This window comes from Zootoca vivipara, chromosome 6 (genome assembly GCF_965207765.1).
Source record: "Zootoca vivipara chromosome 6, rZooViv2.hap1.1, whole genome shotgun sequence".
Taxonomy (NCBI): Eukaryota; Metazoa; Chordata; class Lepidosauria; order Squamata; family Lacertidae; genus Zootoca; species Zootoca vivipara.
The window spans coordinates 49,612,173-49,635,975 of NC_142589.1; the positions used below are offsets into that span (position 1 = coordinate 49,612,173).

General features: G+C 47.4%; 1 protein-coding gene across 6 annotated transcripts in view; it reads right to left on the bottom strand.

Annotated features, from left to right (window-relative positions):
- Positions 1-23,803, bottom strand: part of NDRG4 (NDRG family member 4) — a 55,885-nt gene that overhangs the window by 19,874 nt on the left and 12,208 nt on the right. For 4 of the 6 annotated variants that reach the window (XM_088672099.1, XM_035118911.3, XM_035118909.3 and 1 more), the window contains exons 4-8: positions 8,109-8,214; positions 4,726-4,846; positions 3,827-3,889; positions 3,233-3,293; positions 2,494-2,580 (exon numbers count right to left, since the gene is read on the bottom strand). In XM_088672099.1, coding sequence (XP_088528225.1) covers positions 2,494-2,580; positions 3,233-3,293; positions 3,827-3,889; positions 4,726-4,846; positions 8,109-8,214 — 438 coding nt within the window. Of the gene's footprint in view, positions 1-2,493; positions 2,581-3,232; positions 3,294-3,826; positions 3,890-4,725; positions 4,847-8,108; positions 8,215-12,961; positions 13,171-23,803 lie in introns of those variants that run through there. The other 2 variants (XM_035118914.3, XM_035118913.3) reach the window with 1 other exon arrangement.

Consider the following 23,803-nt stretch of genomic DNA (forward strand, 5'->3'; position numbering starts at 1 on the left):
ATGTTTGTTTGTATGCTAAGCAAACCAAACTAAAAGTGAGCAATCAGGGAGGCCATTGTAATTAGTTTTTTTTTATTGATAGGAAAGGAGGGGGAAATTTGTTTCCTGTTTTATGTATTATTGGCGGTTAAAAATGAATAAAACAATACGTTACCAACACCTGCTCCCCAAACATGCCCTGTGGCCCCACTCTGTATGGGCTGCCAGAGGGAGATGCATGAACTTTGCTTTTTGCACAAATGTCCATGGATCCAAAGATCTGTCCCCAGCAATGAGTCTACTTGAGCAGCAGCATCAGAAACCTCAAACCTCAGAAACCTCTCCGGTCTGTCGCGGCGGAGAGAAGGACGCAGGGACTTCGCGTGCCGAAGTCCCTGGCTTCGCGGAGGGGGGGGAAGTCCGCAGAGCGAGCGGACTCCCCGTAAAAGCACCGGGTAGAGAGTCCCGGTGACTCACGCGCCCAGCAGCTGCTCCGTTTTGCGGATCCCCCACTGCCCGAGAGCTCAGTAGAGCGATCGAGAGCCGGCGGGGTGGAACCGCGGGAGCCATTTTGGGCTTAATCTTACCTCCGAGAAGTGAAGCTCCGAGTCCTGACCCGGCAAGCGGCAGATTCTTCCGAACAAAGTTAAAGGTTTCCATAAAGTAAGTGGAATTTTGATTACGGACTTTAAATTCATTAATTGGAAAAATAGGAGAGACTTTAAAGAAACGGAAGTCGGTCTCTTCCTAATGGAAAACTGGGAGGCGCTTTAAAAAATCTTAAGCCGAACGACGAAAAGTATTTGGAATTGTGGACCCGAGAGAAAGAAAGACTTTTTCGAACCCTCTCAACTCCCGAGTCCGGCACCCCTTGAGGTACAGCATTATTAAGGGGGAGAGTGCTTTGACAGCTGTCAAAAGCTGTCAAACTGTCAAAAGACCGGGTGGATTTATTGCACTGTTGTGATTAGTAAAAATTGACTGAAAACGTGGTAGAACTATTTAATATTGGAACTAAGAATGGATTTGTGATTGAATCAAAAGACAAAGGAAAAGAACAGCCAAATTGGAGTCGATCGTCTAAGGAAGGAATTTTCCAGCACCCTTTGTTCTCCACCTCCTGTTTGTCTGCGGTTAGGAAAAGTATGAAAACAAAGTATTCTCGAGCCTTCCAGGAGGCTGTGCTAAACTATCTACAAATATGGGAGGACATTTACAAGGAACGGCAACATCCCAATTCACCAGCAGCTGAGGTTGAAGTCCAAGTCCAGGACTTAGAGGAAAATTTGAATTTGGAGACTGTGGAGATTGAGACTGGATGTCAGGAGAAACAAGTTGATGAAAATTTTAAAGAGGACTTGGACTATAAAAAATATGCTTGGGATGAAGCAAAGCATGGACTTCAAAAGGAAGAAAAACAAGCAGAGCAAGAAAATGAGAAGCAAAGGAACTTGAGGTTTAATGGACTTGAAGATCCTGGAGGGGTTGGAATGTGGGGTGATGTCAGTGAGGAATGGGAAAGACAGGGGCAGAGGGGGACAAGGGCCTGGAGACGGATATGGGAAAGAATGGGTGTGGGATGAAAATTTTAGTTAAAAGTTATACTTTTAGTTTTTGAAAGACGGTTTTCGAAATTTTGGCCTGTTAACGGAAATGCTGATCCAATTGGGGGAAAAGACTTAGGGAGAGGAGATGGAGTGTAAAAATGAAAGAAAATAAGCTGGGTTTTCTGGAGGGAGGCATAAGAACGGCTTAGGAAAGTATTTAAGTTAATGTAAATTTTTGTAAGTTAAGTTAGGTTCTAGGCAGAAAGCTGCCTACTCTCCTCTCCTTACTCTGAGATACTCAGTGGCAGGGAGTGCTCGGAGGGGTGAGGAGGGGATATAATGGAACCTTGGAAATGCTGTGCCCTACAGGTTCCTCTTGTAGCAGGAGGGGGCCTGTGGGAGGGCAGCACGGAAAAGGAGGAGGATTGAGTTAATATTATAAGAAAAGGATTTTAAACTGAAATAGAAAACCCGCCATAAGCTTTTAGATTTTGTTTAGGGAAAACCAGGAGGAAGACTATCGAGGAAGTCACAATTATAAGGTTAAGATAATAAGAATTGGGGAGTTAAAATTCTCCCCTATTATTATTATTGTTATGTATATATTTGTTTAAGTATGTTTATGAAAGAGCTGGGGGAAACCAATCCTCAGAGCTCCTCCATTCCTGTCCCTTCAGTGGCAGGGGGGGGAAGAGGGGGGAGGAGGGAGGGGGGAGGTCAAACCCAACTTACAATGGACCCCCTTTGATTCTCAAAGCCCACGGGTTTCACTGGTGGCAGAGGTGGACCAGTGGGTGGAGGGAAAACGAAGGGACAGTGTTGTATTGTATGTTTGTGTAGTTGTGTAGTTTGTTTAGTTTTGTTTGAAAATTAATAAAAAAATATTATAAAAAAAAAAATCAATTGGCCTGCAGAGACTTGGCTCTGACACACACCCAGTAGCGGCAGGGAGGGGAGGCTGTCTCACCTTGGTGGCTGCCCAGTCAATCCAACCTTTGCCATTGGGGTCCACATTGACCAGAACAAGGCCTTCAACCAGATCTGGGAAGATCAGCTAAATCGAGACAGATAGACAAGCAGATGGAGTTTATTCTGGCTCACAGATGTATCCACTGGGACAGAGATTAGTAATTAGTACAATTAGTAAGGCAATTAGTAAGCATCAAAGCGAGCATCTTAAAGCAAGCACTATATCTTTAGAATCTAAAAATACAAATACAATGATTGGGTTACCTTCTCTAGCCTTCCCCTCCAGATGCTTTTAGACTACGACTGCCATCAGCCCCAGCCAGCGGAGCAGTGCTTTTCTGGAGCTGATGGGAGTTGTAGTCTAAAACATTTGGAGGGCACCAAGTCGAGGAAGGCTGCTCTGCCCAGTAACAAGGCACAGTCCGTCCAATTCAGAGCCACAACTTGAGACTTCTGTGGGGAGTTAAGAAATCAAAGAGTGGGGTGGAGAAAGTGTTTTCTCTCCAAAGCCCTGAGCTGCAAGTCCCAGGTCACTTCAAATAGGAATTGCTGGTACTATCACTCTTCTTACCCGGCAATCAGCTTCATTGAGTAAGCATGCCAAGGATCAGACTGCAGGTCCCTGCCCTGGAAAACACCAAAAATGGTGCTGGGCCTTGATAGTTTTAAAAACACAACCCAAAACCCCTTGTCTGGCTAGGATGCAGGACACACCCACCCACCATCTGATCACTTACAGCAAACTTGGCAAGGACATAGGCGCCTGCTCCCACACCAATCCCGATCACACACTTGAACCTGCGGAAAGAAAAGTGATCAGTGGTCCCTAGGCAGCCACTTCCTTTCCTTCCTCCCACTGGTGGACTTTCGTGGCTGTCCTTCAAGCCTCCTTCACTCAAATAAAGTTTGATGCTTCGTGTTTGCCAAATATCTTAATCATAGAATTTTTATAAGACAAATACTATCAGCTGATTTATTTCCTTCCAAGCAACTTATTAACCAGCTCTAAAATATTCCCCAGCTTTATCAGTGGCAATTTATCCAATTACTTCATCCACCGTTCACTCATGCCATCATTTTCTCCATCCTGCTGCCTTCTGGATGGATTAGACTACATCAGCCCCAGCCAGAAGGACCACATGGTGATGGGGATGATGGGAGCCAGAGTCTAAAACATCTACTGTATAGGGCAGGAGGCCTGCAAAGGTATAGTGCTTTTGCTCCCAGCTAAATTAAAAACCATCCTCCTCCTTCCACTGCCTCCCTGGGAGTCCTGCCCCATCATGTGATTTCACATGACAACAAGGAAAAGTAGGTCACCCAAGGCTCACCCAAAGTGCTGGACGACACTGGGCAGCATGGCAGCTAACTGGTCCATGGAAGGATACTGGTACCTGTGAAGACAAAGCAGGAGAGCCAGGACACAATGTTGATGTCTTCTTCTAGCATGATGGGGGAGATATAAGGGAAAGACCCACCAGAGACTAGGGAAGCACCCCTCTTTTTGATCTTCTGGGGAAACCCCAATTCTCCTTTAGAGAAGTCCCCATCCTCTGAGCCAGTCCTGGACCTCTCCTTCCTCCCCCAATCTGTGGGAGTGTGGGGCTGGTCTGCTTCGGCATCTGAGCTATTGGCTGCCCATGCCATTTACCCTTAGAGAAGGTCCAGCCATGTTTGCCTTGAACCAGGGCCAGCTCACATGACCAACATGACTGATACACAGACCCATGACAGTTATTCCTCCCAGGAAGAGTTGATATCAGCATGCAATGAGAAGGTCATCATCCACCACAAGTTTCACATCCTCACTAGGCTGCCAAGTTACAACCATCACCACAGCATGACCCACAAGGGAGTGTTTGAGGGACTCCGTTTAAGGCAGGGATGGAGAACCCTGTGCCCTTCCAGATGGGGTCCAAGTGCAATTCTCATCGGCTCCAGCCCACCTGGCTGACGGCTGGAGATGACGGAAGCTGAGGTCCGACAACACCTAGAGGGCCACACATTCCTGATCCCTGATGGGAAACCTGGCCAGGTGTGGCAATGATGATCAAGCAATTCCATAACACAGCAAGAACAGAGTGTGTCCTAGACGTTTCAGACTACAACTCCTATCAGCCCCAGTCAGCTCGGCCATATGATGCTGGTGGCTGATGGGAGTTGTAGTTGTAATCCAAAATGCCTGGAGGGGTGCCGGTTTGGGAGAGGCTGCTCCATGGGAGGCACTTACCCCTGAGGGAACTGTGAGGCCCCCGCCTGCTGCCCAGGAGCATCCACATGGCAGACGACAAAGTGCTTGGTGATCTCTTGCATATCCTCAAAGTTGAAGAAAGTGTTGAAGCAAAGCTTGTCTGCAAGGGATCAAAGTGGGGGCAGGAAGAGAGACAGAGTCAAAGTCAACAGGGCTCAGGACAAAAAAAAAAGGTTGAAAAGCTTGAGGAACAAAGAAGCATGTCCTTGGAAATAAATTCTGAGTGCTGGTTGCCCCACCCTTTATTTTATTTTATTATATTATTGTATTTATAGCATTTATAAACCACTGTTTCCTCCAAGGAGCTCAAGGTGGTGTGTGTGGTTCTCACCTTCCCATTCTATCCTCACAACAACTCTGTGAGGTAGGCTAAGCTGAAAGGCAGTGACTGGCTCAAGGTCACCCAGTGGGCTTCAGGGCTGAGTGTGGATTCGAACTCCAGTCTCCCAGGTCACAGTCTAACGCTCTAACCATGAACACTACACTGGCGCTCCTGTGTGACCTGTTTGTACTGTACTGTCAGCCAGGTGTGGGGAGGAAGAAATATTCTTTTCAAGCCGTTTCTGCACCAGTGTAACTGCCTAGTGCTGGGAAACCATCATCCCTGGCCTTCAGGGACCCAATTGTCCAAATTACAAGGAACCTGTGAAATTGCTAGGTGCTTAAAGGGGTTGCAGCATGACACAAATTTGCATTTGTTCATTGTTATGTATAAATGTAGATTGAATTGGTGGGTGGTTAACTGCACTGGCACCAGAGCCCTCTGAAGAGACACCTCTGCCACCAGATTCCAATGGGTGGATGGCGCAGGTGGCTTTGAGAGTCAGGGGAACCCCGAGGAGACTAAAAGGCAGTCCCCAGAGCCTGAAACAGTGGTGCCCAAACTTTTCTGGCCACTGTCTCCTTGGTTCCATAAACTCATCCCCAATGCCCCAACCCTACCCTATCCTACGCTATAAAAAGCATTATTCGGATTAGCAGTTTGCATGACTCACTAAGGAAGATAATAACAGAATGAAAATCGAAAAAGCCACAATGAATCACACATTTATTCAAAAATCCAATTAAGATTACTTAGTTTAGTTGAGTCAACAAAATTTATGAACTTGATCCAGTGATACCCACTTTTCAAAGTCTGATAGTCACATCTCTAGAGCTCTCCTGCTACCCCCTTGCCTGCCTCAACCATAGCCAGCAGCACTAGCCATGGGCCTTGCAGAAGGCCTGGCCTGGCCTGCTTCCCCCAGCTGCTCCGTGGGACCAGGCCTACTGATCTTCCCCTTTTCTCGTGCCAACTCCTTGCCTTGCTGGTGGAGAACACCATGCACCAGTCCTTGCTGAGTGTGCTAACCTTCAGAGTTTCCCACAGAACAGACTTCAACCTCCAGATGTTGGTGGACTACAACTCCCATCAGCCCCAGCCAGCACAAGCATATGATGCTGGGGTTGGCGGGAGCAAGCCATGCTGGCGCGCGCACACTTTAGGACAGCCTTTGCCAACCTGGCGCCCTCCAGATGTTGGACTACAACTCTCATCAGCCCCAGCCAGAACAGGGTCATCTAGTGCAACTCATTGCAACACAGAAATACATACTGGACTGCAATGGTTTGCCACTGGCATTGTTCAGATTCTCAGGGACAGAAATTTCAGGGGAAAGGGGTGGCATGGAAACAAGGTCCCTGGATCAGCGCAGCCTAGAACATGCCTGAAAGGAATCGGCCTGCAGCTTTCCATTCTGTTCTCTTGACAGCTTTTTCCCTGCCTCTCTCCTTTTTTCAGGCTGTGTAGAGGATCAGCCTCCCAGCCACCTTCCCTGCAGCACCCCTCTCCCTCTGCAGCATTCCAAGGTGACCTTTTTGGACAAGCAGCAGCAGTTTCATGCCGAATAGTCACATGACCGCCTCCTTCTCCTCCTCGCCCAGCCACATCCCTCCTCCCCCCCTCACCTGCAGCAGCAGCAACAACAGCCTCTGCCACCAGGCAGCCTCTGCTAAAGGCACAGGGCAGCAGAGTAGGCCTGATCTTTTCTGGTAGCCCCTGTGACTAGTTTGAAATGTCAACGCTTGCCATCTGCACTGTCAGACGCTCAGTGGATAAGCAGCTGCTTTGCCTGCAAAATTCAATCACCAGCGTCTCCAGGAAGGGCTAGGAGAGATCCCTGCTTGAAGTCCTGGAGAGCTGCTGCTGGTCGGTGCAGACAATACTGAGCTAGATGGGTCAAGCAGTCTGACTCAAAATCATAGTTTCCTATGTTCCTTATTGTTATGATTGGGGAGGCAATCTCTACATTCAGTGAAGGGTTAGAGTTTGAGAAGACTCCAACTAATGGATTCCTGAATCCTGTCTGGAAGAGGCTGCACTGAGAGATCAGGGGCCATAACTGGCTGTTGCTTTGGAGCCAAGTTTGCTGAAGCTATGAGAGAATCATTGAGGAACACTCTTTGGGTGTAATGTTCTGCACCCCCTCTGTTGAAGGCTCCAGGTGTAAATATGTGTGAGCAAACCATATTTCTAAGACACGGAAGACTCCGCGGTGCCTTGATTTTGAAAGAGAAATTTGCAACCACCCTACTCAAATTGATCAAGACATTACTGGGCACACAGGTGACAGTGGACATAAGGAACAGTACCCAACAATAGGGCCTCCAGCTTTATTTATTCATTTAACAAAATTTATACACTTCTTGATTGAAGTAAAATCTCTAAGCAGTTTACAAAAAACATTAAAATTATTGAGAAAGAAAAACAAGTTTAAAATAATTAAAACAGCCAAAAAAGATTAAAGGGTATCAAACATCTACATGCCTGGATAGGCCTGCCTTAAATAAAAGTTATACCCAGGCCCTGAAAAGAGTACAGCGAAGGGCCTGCTTGATGTCAATAGGCAGGGAGTTTCAAATTTATTTATTTATTCATGAGGAACCTCAAATAAATCCTCTTGGCCTTGATTTTCATCTGCCTCCTGATCTGCTGGACCAGCCTAGTCTAAGAAGAAATGCAAGAATTTATACCCTTTTTTAAAAAAGACTCGTTTTATCTGAGGAAGCGTTTGTTGGCTGGCCTAATCATAGTTCTCTACCCAACTCTGTGTCTCTGTTTCTTGGTGACCAACTAAAATCGGGCCCCTCTCTTCTGCCTCAAAAGATCTTGGGACTCGCAGCCACACTGGCAGCCCCCAAAGTGCAAATCAGCCAAGGAGGGCCCAGGCACTGAAGTTGTGGCCTGCTGCCACCATCCTGCTCCTTTCTGGTGCTCAAACCATGAAGCACAGTTGGTCCAATCAACAGCAACTGAGAACCTCCCATCCTTTGGTGGAGTTAATCCTCTCCTGCCTTGGTCAGAAGGAAAGTGCTACACTTACGATTGAGTCCCACATCATGGTACGTCAGGAGAGCCGGGCGATTTCCCTTCGGGGACCCCCGAATGACGACATGCAGCAGCCCATATGGAGTCTCGATATCGTGCTCCTGGAGGAAAGATGGAAGAGAAAGAGCTGTATCAGTCCTCCCCTGGCAGGAAGAAGGGTCCAGGTGTCAGAATGGAGGAAGAGGCACCTCCGTCTTCTCTGTCCGATTCCCAATTTTCAATTTTTCCTGTGTAAGGCACTGCTGCTTCCATGGTCAGCCTGTTTGTACGGTTAGAAGAAGCCAGTCCCCATTTTCCCATAAGACCTCAGAAGTGTGGAAGCCTGGCTCCCCTGCCCGTCTTCTTTGCGTGTTTCCAGGGCCACCACAAAAGTCAAGTATGGTGGAGTAGTTAAGAGTGTCAAACTAAGACCTGGGCTCAAACCCCGCCATCCTCTGCCATGAAGCTCACCAGCTGATCTTGGGCCAGTCACTGCCTCTCAACCTATCCTACCTCACAGGGTTGTTGTGTGGATTAAATGAGGAGGAGGGCTGTGTACGGCACCTTGAGCACCTTGGAGAAAAAGGTAGGATATACATGCAATGAAGCAATAAATATATATATAATAAGTGGGGAGAGGGATGAACATCCATATCCTGCATGGGATAAGTGGGGTTGCCCTCTCGTAAAACACACATAGTAGCAATCTACCTCATGGAACTGCTGCGATAACACCCACTTTTTAAAAGGACTCCCTAAATGATTATTAAAATGATGCAAATAGATTGCAATTTGTTAAGCTGAAGTGATGCATTTATAGGATGATGGCCTAGAGTAGTCAATTCCAATAACAATGTGGGAGCCAGTGGATCAGGGACCAGTTCATCTGCTCTCACACACGATGGACCCACAAGAAAGAGGTAGATAAAAAATGGGGGTCAAACAGCAGCAAGGAGGATTCCAGCTTCCTGACGGTGGATCAAATGTATCTGAACATACTCAGCTGATGATGGGGCATCTGACTATGGGTCCCTGGTGACCCTGGCCTAGTGAAGTTATTCAAAACGGAAGGTTGTGATCTGCCCCTGTCCTGAGAGGCTGGACATCAATGCCCCTGAAGCCAGTGCATGAGCATAAAAAGGCCACAGTTGCCAACAATATGCAGAAATAGTCTAGTGGCCCAAAGGACTCAAGGAAGGGATTGGGACCCTGCTGCTCACTTGGGAGAAGGCAATCCAGATCTATTTTTATTAGCTATTATTAATAATCATAGAATCATAGAGTTGGAAGAGACCACAAGGGCCATCCAGCCCAACCCCCTGCCAAGCAGGAAACAGTAAATATAAAAATATATATCCTGCTTACATGCCAAAATGGCTTCTAAGTTATTTACAACTGTAAGGTCAATCCATAATTAAAATACCCAATAATATTACAACATATTTAATTAAAATACACAATAAAGCCAAGCTATGGGAAAACATAACCATTAAAACAATTTTAAGCAGAAACAGCTAACCTGGGAAGCTGTTGCTCATGGCAGCTCCTCTGTTCTGCTTAGCTCTACAATATCCCAAATTACACACACACACACATTCCAAATGCAGTTGCAAAATAAAATTGGTGTAGTTTCCCCCAAGATGGTGTCCTCCAGATATTTTGAACTACAACTCCCATCAGCCCTAGCATCATCTGGCCATGCTGGCTGGTGCTGATGGGAGTTGTAGTCCAAAACATCTGAAGGGTGCTAGGTCTGGGGCTGGAAGGCTGGCATGAAGGCATTATCATTCTGCCTTTCCTGATAATCCCTAATACGCTATTCAACTTTTTCACAGCAGCCACCCTCCGGGTCAACATTTTCATTGATAAAATGGATAAAAAAATATTTTTAAGGCATACATAAATCTATTTCTGTAAGCTGCTTAGAGGATTTGATAACAGCTAAGGGATATGCAAATGTTGTCAAATAAAATTAAAATGAGACATTTTGACTATTATTGAGGTAATGTTTTTGATACCCTTTAAAAACTTGAAAGTGCTGCAGAATAGCTTAGTATTGTTATTCTTTATTATTCTACTAGCTCCTAGCCACGGTGGTTCTGCTCTACTTCCACAATCGAAGGCAGCAACGCTCCTGAGAAACAGATGCTGGAAGTCTCAGGAAGGGAGATGGCTCTTGTGCCAAGTGACTGCTTTTTCATGGGCATCTGGTTGGCCACTGTGAGAACAGAATTCAGGACTAGATGGGCCCTTGGCCTGATCCAGCAGGCTCTTTCTATGTTCTTCCTATTATCTGGAGCCAAGTTTCAGCAGTGGAGCCCCTTCTCAGGGCCAGGTCTCTTTTTCTGGAACATCTTCCTGTTACATGAGATAAGCTTTGGTATGGTTCGGCCTCACACCCCGCCAGTTAAGCTCTAGGGATTGCAAGACGATGTGTCAGCATCTCACAAGCATGACCAGCATCCCTTGCAACCAGACAGTGTTGGCAGCGGTTCTCATGCTGTGGTGGGAATATATCCATTGGGCTTCAGAACATGTGCAGGCTGCCATTGCAGCATGAATGAGTTATGAGTAGCTCCAAATAGCTTGTACAAACCTGGGATTGGGGACGGGGGTGGGGAGTGGGAGGTCACCAGGGTGGAAGGTGTCAATTCCAGAAGCTCCACCACCTCTCATTTTTGATATTGTACATCTATTGCAGCACTGTTTTGATATAGTCTTGTTACTGCATTTTATTGCTCATTATTTCAAGCTGCCTTGAATGCTCTTGCAGAATATAAATTAGATAGATGGAACATTAAAAATTAGGCTATAGGACATTTGGGATGGGAGAAACCAGCAACTCTGCAACACACAGAACCCCCCTCCGGGTAACAAATGCCTATTTTGCCCTTCCCACTCCAGAATGGGGAGGGGAAGGGAAGAGGGCCCCTAAAGCAAATGCCCGGAGTGCTCCAGGCTCCTATACTTACTCTCACGTAGTACCCTACTCAAGACATCCTCACGGCCTGTCAGACTGGGCTACGTGGCCCAGCGGTTTGACTCAGTACTAGGCGACTCACAGCTCTTCTAAAAGACCAGCTTCATCAGGCTCCTCCCTCAGCTGACCTCTACAGCAGCCATTTCAACTGGCAATAGCAGATGGGGAGAGATGGAAGCAAGGAAGGGCAAAGAGAGACCAAAGAGGCAGCCATGCCAGAAAGGAGGGCAAGAGGGGCAGGAGGAGGAGGTTGGCCCTCATGATCCAACAGGACTCATGGCTCCCATTCCACCCCAGCAAAATCTCCCCACCGAGCCCCACAGAGGAAGCTGCATATTTTAGAAGCAAACACCTTCTTTGGGAACCCTGTAGATTAGAGGCAACAACACCCACACAGTCTATATCCCACCACTCCACCCTGTAAGCAGGGGAGCAGCCCAAAAGCTGCTGAAAAGAGCAAACTGTCATTCTCCAGGTCAAGTCGTCTGAAGGAGGCTCTGCTTGGCCACCCACTTCTCCTCTTCCAGTCCCACCACCATCCTTGAGAAGGGTCAGGCTGCACTTATGGGAAGCTCCTCCTTTCTTCCCTTCATCCTGGCAGGTTTAGCCAAGATTATCCCCACATCTTGGAAGTGGAGTGAGATGCCTATCAGAGCATCAGCAATGCTTGGGGAGGGGAAGATTGAGAGAGATCCCTATCAAGGGCAAGCTTTGCTCAAGGTCAAACAGCAGGGCAGAGCTGAAAGGCAAGGCAGCCCTCCAGACGGACAGCCCTGGTTCAGCTTTGCCTCCAGGCTCCACCTGCTCTGTCCTTGATGGGGAAAGCTCTGTGGGGCTCTGGGGAAGCCAGGGGTGGTCTCAGCAAGGACAGAGAGACGTCTTGCCTCAGCTTCATGGCGCCAAAGATGTTCTCCTCCTGCTTTGCAAATGAGTCCCGGCACCCAGTGCAAAGCCACAAATGAGGTTCTCTTCCTCCACCCACCTCTGCAAGCCAGGCAGAGAGGATCTAAGAGGACAGCCAGTAGGAATGGAAACAGCGAGGGAAGGAGGGAAGGAGCTGTGTACGTGCCAAAAGGGATACTGGGTGTGCAGAGAAAATGGTGCACTTTCTCTCCCCAGATGCCACACATGCCCTTTGCACAGCAGAGAGGTGACACCAGGCAGCAGCATGTGCCTCGGCGGAACCTCTCGCCCATCTGCTTGCTGTATGCTTCAGACACAACAGCAAGGAGCGAAACTGCAGAAACCAGCCATGGATTATCCCCCTCCTCTTCCCCTCCCCCAAAATGCCTGCAGCCTCAGCCCTTGTCACTGCAAAATGAGGAGATGCTTCCCCTGCCCGCCCACCCCGCTGGTTGCACCCAAGGAATCCATGCCCTGTCTCCATAGTGCGCCATCCAAGTCTGTGGTTGTCCCGAAGGGAAGCAGGAGCAAGAGGCTTGGCCCATTTCCCCTCTCTGCTTTGCCACGGAATGCCTACACACATCTCCTGGCATTTAAATGAGAGGGCAGGACCTCCAGGCCAAGCTGGCACTCGGAATGCATTGTGCCCTGATTTCTCCTTCCGTGGCTTCAAAGGGAAAAGCACCCTCCGCTTTCTAAGAGAGGATGGCCCAGGCTGTCCTTCAAGGCTCCTACCTGCCACACGTGCTCAAGGACTAGTGCGGATCCATCCCCCTCATACTGGACTGTGTTAAGCTGGGGCAGAAAACATCAAGGTTAAGGAGCAGGCTGGGGACTCCAGCGACGTTGGAGGGGGGATTCCCCCTCCCCTTGCCCAGCAGTGGCATGCAGCAGCCCCACCACCTACACACACACACACACACACACACACACACACACACACATACACACACACACACCATCTTCCCTTGCTGAGCTGTACCTACCCCATCCCAGCACTTTGGCATGGTGAGCTCCCTTTCTTCTTCTGGAGGAGCAGGAGCAAGAGCAGCAGCAGCAGCAGCAGCAGCAGCAGCAGCAGCAGCAGCAGCAGCAGCAGCAGCAGCAACCTCCTCCTTTGCCTCTCTGGCCACTTCCAGCTCTAGACAGGCTCTCCTCTCTCTCTTTCAGCTGGGAAGATGCACAGCTCTGCAGTGGGCTGGCCTCTTTCCACCAGCCTTGATAAAGGAGACCCACCCCCCTGGCTTAACTCCTCCTCCTCCCCAGCTCACCGGGGAAAGATTGGTTTGAAGCATTCTACTGCTCAAATGGAGCCCAGTGATAGGCATGGGCGGGGGTGGGGGGGTGGGGGTGGGGGGGTGGGGAGATGAGTCATGCTCCTGCTGGATGGAAATGCACCTGTTTGTTTTATTTATTTATATGTTTATTTCCCAACAACATTACTACACAGCCAGCCAGTCTCCATTTTACCCTCATGAATAAAGATGGGAGCGCGCAGGCAGAAGTGCAGAGTGCTGACATTCACTTTTTACGGATGCACCCCCAGGAAGAGGAAGCAGATCTGCAGACTCACAAAGGGCCCAGAATTGCATGCCTGCATGTCACACCCCACTAGCATGTTCTCTGAAAGGTGGGAAGGAGAAAGCAAGGCAGCCCAGAGGTGCCCCAGCTAGAGGAGGAGGAAGATCTCTCTCTCTCTCTCTCTCTCTCTCTCTCTCTCTCTCTCTCTGGTGCACTGCAGTCATGCTCAGCTTCGCACCTGCCTTCTCCGTAGGAAGGGTTAGAGAACACCAAAGCACGTCAGAGAAAGGACAGAGCCTTCCTGCTGCATTCCCAAGTTTCCCTTCCTCTAAACCCACTCTCCAAATGCAGGTGCAAACACACACACAGTCCTCAGGTTCCAAAAATGGAAAGTGGGCACTTTTAGTCTATTCCAAGGACAGAGACACTCAAGGGGTTGGTGGAAAAGACAAGCAGGGAGGGTATCAAGCAAACTCCTGACCTCTCACAAAAAGCTGTGCATGCATACGAGCTTAAGGGTTGTACGTTCATGCACTGAGAGTGGGGTGGGTAGGCAGCAACCAATCCACAGGGCCCCTTCCTTGCTCCAGCACCCCATCACTTCAGGGAGTGTATCAGATTTTGGGGGTATGCCCAAGGACAGGTTGTTTCAAGTCTGAGAGGTGACAGATCTGTACCTGCAGCATCTTTGACACTGCCCACCTTCTGCTGCAAGCGCCAGCCCTCCTGAGGACATTTGCTCCGCAGGAGGGGAGTAACACACATCAACAACCTCTTTGCCTGGGGGGCATCAGCTCTTCCCCATATGTGGGGTTTGTCAAGCACACATCTAGTCCTTTCCCCCAGTACATATACTTCAATCCTCCAAATAAATATATTTGTGTTCTCCATGTCACAAAGAGTGCTGGGCTCAGAACTGATGAGAATATATAGCCCTTCACTTAATATATAGCCATTCACTGCCACCCTGTATTTTCCTTGTGGTTCTTCCATCATCTCTCAGACCACACTGAGTGGAATTTTCTAGAAGGATGGAAGAGTACCACAATCTCCACATGTGTAAATATGGTTTTAAAAGAGAAGGGTTTAACATGGGCAGCGACACATCTGGAAAGTTAACTTATCACAGCTCAGCACACATTGATCATGACATTTGTGGTGGGTGCTGTTTTGTGACCCTGTTTTTATTAATTAATCACATTTTTAAATTGTCACTAAAATGCTTCTCTAGCTACATTTAAAAAGCAACAATGAAAGAGAGGTATGGTGCTATAACACCATAGTGTTACAACACCATGCCTTGGTTTCACTTTAAAAAGAAAAAACCAGAAGAGCATTTAGCAATAGATAAATACTAATGCTTTTTAAAAATTACAGTGGGGTCATAAAATGGTACCCACAAATAAGAGCTTTAGTTAGTGTGTGCTGAGCTGGAAATGGACACCCACTCACAGAAGCTATGTCATGCCCACTGGTTCAGAGAGAACCAAAGAGTTGCATAACATTTTTTAAAAATGTGACACTCCCGGTTTTGTGAAAAGTCAGCTTGCAGCTAGTGCCAGGCTCATTTTACCCTCCAAGCAAGCCACAAATATTGCTTAGACCAGCCTTTGCCAATCTGGCAAGATGTTTTCCAGATGTTCTGGACTACAACTTCCATCGCTATGCTGGAAAGTACCAGGTTTGCAAAAACTGGCTAAGATTGACCAACCCAAACAAATGTAGCCCTGCCCATTGCACCAAAGTGCAGGTAGCTGTCAAGTGCACAGGTTGAGGTCCAGGTAAAGAGCTACCTGACCTCACCCAGGTGGCCAGGAGTTTCACAGGGTGCAGAATTTGCCCTGGATCAGTCCATGTCTGTTTAACAGAAGAGTTTGTTACAGGTAGGTAGCCGTGTTGGTCTGATGTAGTCGAAACAAAAAATAAAAAAAATTCCTTCCAGTAGCACCTTAGAGACCAACTAAGTTTGTGAGCTTTCATGTGCATGCACACTTCTTCAGATACACTGAAACAGAAGTCACCAGACCCTTATGTATAGTCAGAAGGTGGGGAGGGGTATTACTCAGAAGGGTGGTGAGAGCCTCTGAGGTGGGTTGTATTGCTTTTGCTGCCTTAGCTACAGACTAATTGCCTACCATGAAGGTGCTTCTCTTGCATTTCACCACTGACCTCCCTCCCTCCTCAGCAGCCTCATTACCTGAAACTGCAGTGTCTGTGCGGAAGGCCAAACAAGGGCAGCAGTATCCCATGCAATTGTCAAGAGGGAAAGAAGTGCTGAAAGGCCCAGAAGTAGATTTAAAAGCAGGTGTCCTCAGAACCCCAAAGAAACAGTTGCAGGAGAAGGGTGGAAACATTCCAATAGTCATCAGAAGAAAGAGAAAGAAACAAGAGGGCAAGAAACCAAGGAAAGAAAGTAAAAAATAGCACGACAAGCTGCAAGGAGGTAGACTTTTCTGGGCTCAAAGCCTGGGATGGGAGAAAAGCTCTGAAAAACAGCTCTCTCCCTCTCCACTTCACAGATTAAAAGTGACTGCTGCCTGGCTTGGCTCCCACAGAAAGAGGGAGCAAAGACAGGCTGACATCAGATTTCCCCAATCTGACGCTCTCCAGACAGTTTTGAATTGCAGGATTATTTTTTCCTGTCTTTTTGGAACATACAATTCAATGGCAGTAACTAGTTAGGTACTATTTCAGTAGTCTAATTTGGTCCATTAACTCGAGCCATTTCAGCTCCAGACAAAACGTGGGGGGAAATGAAAGTAGTGTTACTCGCCCCATTTTAATTCTGCCTTTCCCCTGAGGAGCCAATCCCCTACTCTTATCCTTGCAACATCACTGTGAGGTGAGATTGGTGAAGCTCTAGGCCATCCCATGAAGTTTGTGCCTGATTGGAGATTTGAATCCAGCCCTCCCTGATCTAAGTCTGACATTTTACCCACAATGAGATCCTCAGTTTTGTTATGAAGACAGACAGAGAGAGACACACTCCACACCCCCATTAGTTGCTGTACATATGAAATGAGACCAAGAAGCTGGTGTGTTTCATATTGTCTCCTCAATGGGATTCTTTATTAACTTTAATACCATTCTTAACAATCTGAAATCTGGCATAGTGTGAGTTGGACTCTGCAGTTGGTTATAAATATTGTCAGGTTTTCAACACTGTGGTTTCGTAGATGACAACTTAATTCCGCCCTATCTAAAATCAAATCTGGCAGGCCTGACAGATTCATCAGAATCTGGTCCAGAAACCAGATCTTTTGGTTTGCAGCACAACTGCAGTCTGCAGAAAGCCCCAGGGCCCAGATCGCAGCCTGGGACAGCAGAGGTACCGTAATTCAGTAATTCAGGTTGAGCTTGCTGATTTGAGACAGAATCCAATCTGTTGCCAAGCTCTGCTCAGGGCTCAACAAAGTATGCAAATGAACCCACTGTCCATGGTGCTGAAATAGACAGAGCTTCCCCCTGGCATACTTCAACTGGATCCCAGCACTGGTTTATCAAGGCTAGAAATAGGATTCTGGCTTACTTGGTTGTGTGTGGTTCACCCACACTTCCATTTGCCCCACTGCTTTCCCCTACAAAAACACGTGGTTTAGTGCTGAATCAGAACAGCCAGCATTCAGGTTTTCCAGAGATTGTCATTTGCTGCAATTTAGCACTAAAGGGACGCAGATGGCACTGTGGTCTAAACCACCTAGGGCTTGCTGATCAGAAGGTTGGCGGTTTGAATCCCCATGACGAGGCGAGCTCCCGTTGCTTGGTCCCTGCTCCTGCCAACTTAGCAGTTTGAAAGCACGTCAAAATGCAAGCAGATAAATAGGTACCGCTCCGGCAGGAAGGTAAATGACGCTTCCATGTGCTGCTCTGGTTCACCAGAAGCAGCTTAGTTCATGCTGGCCACATGACCCAGAAGCTGTCTGCAGACAAATGCTGGCTCCCTCGGCCAGTAAAGCTAGATGAGCGCCGCAACCCCAGGGTCGTCTGCGACTGGACTTAATGGTCAGGGGTCCCTTCTTTAGCACTAAAGAGCAGGTTTTCAGGGGGAAAGACATGGGGGAAAGGCAAAACCAATTGGACCCATGCTTTCTAGGTGAAGTGTGGATGAACCCATTGTCTATGCAGTCAACAGCAGCAAGCCCTTGGGGGGGGGTGAGACTTGTGAGGATGCCAGATGTCTCTGTATGATGTACAAGCTGCCAAATGTGTATGCTGCAATCACACCTTAAGGTGTACACATATGGAGACTCCAGAATGTCCATATGCATATGGGTGTCACAGATCAGATTTTTCCATATGTGCTTTTGTACACATTCATCCATACACGAGCACTTTCAGTTGAACTCTGTCTCAATGTTTCCCATCCACACTAGTGGGAGGTGCTTGATGGGATGTCTTGTTGTCCCCTCCCCTCAATTAGTACTTTCTCATCCTCCATGAGTTCTGGAAACCTAAGGTCCATTGTGGGCATGCCTGCAGCTTTTAATTTACCTGGGTGCGCTGCCATTTTTTTAAAAAAAATTATGTTTCTGATATACCAGAAAACAAACACATTTTTAAAGTGCATGTCATGCCATTCCCACCAGTGGAAGTTGGGGGTCTTGTAAATGTTGGCACCCAGAAAAACGTCACTCTACACACACACACACACACACACACACACACACACACACAAATGGGCCACACAATACATTTCAATATGTCCACAGTTGGGTATCATGTTGGATTCCCCCCACCACCACTTTATCTGTAGATCAGGAAAGACGAATTAAATTGGGGGCAGGGGTGAGTGTGGGCTGCCAACTTGGATGAGAACAATGTCATGTGGATGGCACAAAAAACATGCACACGAGATGCATTGGATGCCCTGTGAACTGCTGCTTTTACACAGCTCCACTGCCTTTTGAAATAAAATTCCTTTGCTTCTTAGCCTGGAATCACTCTATGGATACATTTCACTCTTGTGCTCCCAAAGTAGCATCTGTCTGTCTGTCACATAATTTCTAATCGAAACAAGGTGTGAAAATACAGCACCAAAAAGATCATTCAGCACCAAAAAGATCATTCATTAAAAAACAACAACACTTGTCTGTCTGTCTATCTTATAAAGTTCTGGTGTATGTAGGTTGTGTGTGTGTGTGTGTGTGTGTGTGTGCGCGCACATGAAAATTGAGTGTGGAGAAGCAGCCCTAATTAGTTTCCAACAAGTGAAAGAGGAGAAATAAGGTTAAGGCAGCTGCTCCATGACTGGACTATAAGGAAATGTGATGAGAGAGGGTTGAGACATGGCTGTTGCTGCATAGATGACGGCAAAGTTTGCCAGGTTCAAACCCAGAAAGGAGTTTCAGGGGCTCCATGAAGCTTGTCTCAAAGAAAGGCAAGAAACAGGAGCCAGAAAGGAGTTCCTGGTGGGTGTCCTGGTTTTTATAAGGCCAAAGACCCTGAGAGGCCAAGGACCCTCTTGGCTCAATGTTGCCACTGTTTTGCATAGGGGTCACTTTAAAGGGCCACCCCTGGGAGAAGTTACTGGCTGAGGGAGCCGGCGTACAGCTTCCGGGTCATGTGGCCAGCATGACTAAGCTGCTTCTGGCGAACCACAGCAGCGCACGGAAACATCGTTTACCTTCCCGCCGGAGCGGTACCCATTTATTTACTTGCACTTTGACGTGCTTTCGAACTGCTAGGTTGGCAGGAGCAGGGACCGAGCAACAGGAGCTCACCCCGTCGTGGGGATTCGAACCACCAACCTTCTGATCAGTAAACCCTAGGCTCTGTGGTTTAACCCACAGCGCCACCTGCGTCTGCTTCTGCTTAGCAGCCAACAAAGCCCTGAACTGTTTGGGAACAGGCTCACCTTCAGCCCATATGAGCCTGCTCTTCATTGGAGGCCCTCTTTAGTATCTCATTCTACATGCATCGACACAGCATTTGAAATTAGGTGGGTGGTGTCTGAGGACAGAACTTTTTGGTGTGCAGTGCTCTGTATTGTGTTTTTTAATGGCTTGTTGGATTTTATGAATATACTAATTTTACTGACCCTCGGCAACTACTGCTAGTGCCATTTGTATGGCTTCTACAGTATATGCTGCTTTTCATGCTTTCATGAGATGCCGCCCTGGGCATCTTGCACTGAAAGGTGGTCTGCAAATCCAATAAATAAACAAACAAAAGATGGATCACTGGACTTGAGCTTCAGTGAACCTCATCCTGCAATGACTTGCAATAGGAGCACAAAGTAGCTCACAGACCAGCAATAGTTGATTTTAACCTTTAGCATGCTGGAGATATAAATTGATGTGGTTTTTTTTTTAATCGATGCTCGCAATGACCAGAAGCGTTCCTTCTTAGAGCTGGGGCAGCAGAAAGAAGAAAGAAGGCTGTCACTTGTGCCAGGAAACAGCAGGAGTGATTTCACAGGCTGTGTTGGGGTGGCATTTGCAGTTCCTAATGGGAAGAACAGCTCGTTCCCATCATTCACAGGCCGCAGAAAATTGTCTACCTGGAATTCAAATGGAATAAAACCTGGCTCTAGCAGTTATTTCATTCATCTATTCATTCATTCTCTCTCTGTATCTTTTATGAGGATAAGTGCACTCAGACGTTCAATGGTCTGTGTTCCTGTGCCAGCTCCTACAAAAACCATCCAGATTTCTGGTGACAAAAGCAGGAAAACTCTCTGAAGATGCAAAAACCCAGAGCCCTCCAAGGAAACTGACAGCCAGGATAGCTTAAAGCCCAATGTAGTCACGCTGCACAAGCACTTCAAAAAGGACCTGGACTTACATAGTCAGGAAGAACAGGAAAAGCAGATTATGTGAAATTGAGGACACGGAATTCAACTTTCTAAGAATTTCATGGTTCTTTGATTTTTAAAAAGCAAGATCCTTTACAGCTATAAAGTGTCTGGACACTGATGGTTGAAGTTTCAGAAGTCAGAGCAGCTGCTGAACCAGATTTTCAGCAGTCCCTTCTCATGGTTAGCAAAACTAGAATGTATAATGCAAAACAGCAAATTTGAACAATTTCATATTGGTCACACAATCCAGCTATGATGGGCACAGAATTTGAATACTTCTAACAAGGAGTATACACTGTCCAGAGAGGAAAAGCCTTGAAAGCAAGCAGACAGAGGCTTTGCGAAATGTTAGAAGAAAATGACTGAGATGCTTGTTACCCCCTGAACAGCAATAAATGTGGCTGTGGTAACATTGAATGAGATGGCAGTAAGTGAAAGGAGAGATCTCCTCCTACCAGGTTGTGGTAGAGGTCCGTGGTGTGGTAGCTGTGGAGGGTGGAGCAGGGAAGAGTGTACACAGTGAGAAATTGTGGTGAGGAGGAGGAGGAGGAGCTCTCCTGCCCTGCTTTTGAAAGTCCATCCAGTTCTCTAAGATGTCTGGGCAAACACATTGAATCCAGTGTACCAAACCACAATGAGAGTCAAAGCTATACCTGGTCTGTGCAGTTCCCAAAAGACCAGCTCTGGAGTGGCTGGAATAATCATGCATGCATACTGAGCAGGAACCTGCAATCTAACCTGCAGTTAACACTGCTTGGAGATCCTCGTATCAGCAAATCAAAGGGATGCAAGAAGCAGGAAGCCCAGGCCCTACCATTGCGAGGACTGAGGCAAAACAAGCTTGTTTGCCTCTGTCTGGTTAGTTCCCCATGTTTTATTCAACTTCCATGATTCAGGTTCTCCCATACATTGGCATCTGGGGTCAAGGGATCCAACCACAGAAAGGCATGGAAAGAGGGAGGGAGTGGAGACTGTGCGAAGTTGTCTGGGGACTCTCCCTTTTGGTCAAAACTAGGACATTATGCTGAGGATGCTCAGAGTATGCATTGGAGGAAAACTGTGGATATGCCAAATATTTATTTTTAACACTATATTTAAAATGATTTGTGTTTTGCTTTGCTTTTCAAACACCAAGGCCACTTACAGAACAACAACAAAAACAGCAACATATAACGAATGTCTTAGTCTAAAGGACAAGAGGCAGCTCCTGCCAGGCTTGTACAGCATACAGGTGAAGAGGAGTTGAGCAATTTCCCAGGCAGCCTGAGCTTTGCTTCTTGGGGACGCCAACCGTTAGCATGGCCTCCGTCCTTCCCCACTTGACAGTTCATAGTCTAAGCAATGAGGGCTCAGAAACTGCAGACTTCTGTCTCTTTGGGCATGAAAACGAAAGAAAAGTCAGAGGCAGGCAAAAGAGCTGCTCAAGCTTTGACATGAGAATACTCAAAGAACTGTTGCTCAAGCAACCACTACCATGGAAACAAGAGCAATTCCTCCCAGCCAAATGAGCTTGGATTTCAGGCACTCGACACCCCTCCACACAGATTCTGCCAACAGACAACAAGCCACCTTCCTTTCCACAACAGCTATACCCAACCTGATGCCATCCACATGCATAGCTGCCAAGTCTCCCGCTGAAAAATGCGGGATCAGCAGCAGCGCGGCACCGGAAGTCGCTTCTACGCATTTCTGGACATGCATAGAAGCAACTTCCGGTGCCGCTCTGCCATAGCTGCCAAGTTTTCCCTTTTCTCGCGAGGAAGCCTATTCAGCATAAGGGAAAATCCCTTTTAAAAAGGGATAACTTGGCAGCTATGCGCTCTGCCCAATTTTCGGTGCCCAGGCATGGGCAGAGCGGCACCGGAAGTCGCTTCTACGCATGTCCGGACATGCGTAGAAGCAACTTCTGGTGCCGCGCTACCCATGTCTGGGCACCGGAAATCGGGCGGCGTCAGGACCCAAAATGGAGCCTCCCTGGCAGGTAGGAAATCCGGGGGATTTACAGGATTTTTTCCAATCCAGGCTGCCAGCGGGAAACGGTTTAAAATACATGGGTTTCCCGCGAAAAACAGGAGACTTGGCAGCTATGCATATGTTATAGGACTACAACATCTGGAGGGCACCAGGTTGGGAGAAAGCCATTCCACAACAAGTTCCTGCTTTCAGGAGATCTACAAAGGAGATTATACAGGTTCCTAAACTTCCAGAGCTAGACTGGAAAGGGCAGATGTGGCCTTCACCTGGCTCCTAGCTCTCAGGCCTGCATTGCCAGATGTGTCTGCCATCCAGTTAGGCTCATGCCAGATGTCTTAGCCCATTTTCCAATCTTCCGAACCACCATTCCACAAAGTTGGGGTCTTCCTCTGACGAGCAGTCCGCTCACCCATCCAATCAATATGCACATCCGCCCATCTGCTTTGGCCCAGAAGAGACAGACTGCCAAGCTGCCCTGATAATGATGATTACAGTTTAGATTGTTAAATTAAACAATAAAACAATCAATAACAACCACACTCTTCAAGTCTGCAATTATTGCAAACAAGAGTCCAAGTGGCCTCCACAGATTAGGGTTTCTGGGTAAATGTCATTTTGATGTCTTCCAACCTACAGCCCCAAATTGATTGATCTTTGGTGACTGGGAAACAGAGACACCACCACAATATTTGAAAATCCCTCTCTTCAGCAAAAGGTGAGGTTCTTGAGGCAAGGGAGAGGGAAAATCTTTGGACTGGGTAGGTAATTTACTTCCCTTCTTTAGCCACTTGGCCAGTCAAATCAGCAGGCTCACCCTATGGGGGGGAGGGCCTTTGGGGTGGCATCTTACCTGGCACAGAAGGTTCAGCCTGAGGTCTGTCAGGACATACCCCTTGCAGGTGCCTGAAGGTTTTATCCTGTTACTCCCTGTGCAGCAGGAGTCACTCCTTCCGCTGTGCAAAAGTTGTGTCTCAATCGCCACTATAAAACTCCTTCACACACCAGTCCTGCCCCCTCCCAGAGGCAAAGACAGGTGTGGGAGAAGGCACCAAAGCATTGCCTCCTCTACCTAGTCCCAGGGGAAAGGTAGGCACCAGGTTGGCGAAGGCTACATAAAGAAAGCTAATGTGACAAGGAGCCCTATGGAGTGATGAGTAGCCCAAAAGATAACTTGGGATATGCAGTGAGAAAATAATTGATAAGTATACTGGTAGATGGTCTAAAAGGCAGTAAAAGTATGAATAGATGTTATTCTTATTTATTTATTAAATTTGTAGAGCGCCCTTCATCCGTAGATCTCAGGGTTCACAACATAGACAGACAATATAAAAACACAAAACACAAGAGAAAAACAAGAACAAAAAAAACCACACAAACAAATAACTCCCCTCCTGTTGTAACAGAGTCAATATGTCTCTGAAGATGTGCATAGGAATTTGCTGACACAGATAGCCTATGGCCTTGTTCTTCCGTTCTTGCCTGTGATGTTGGTTTTGCTCTGTCAGATACCGGTAAGGCCTTTGCCTAGTTACCAAAT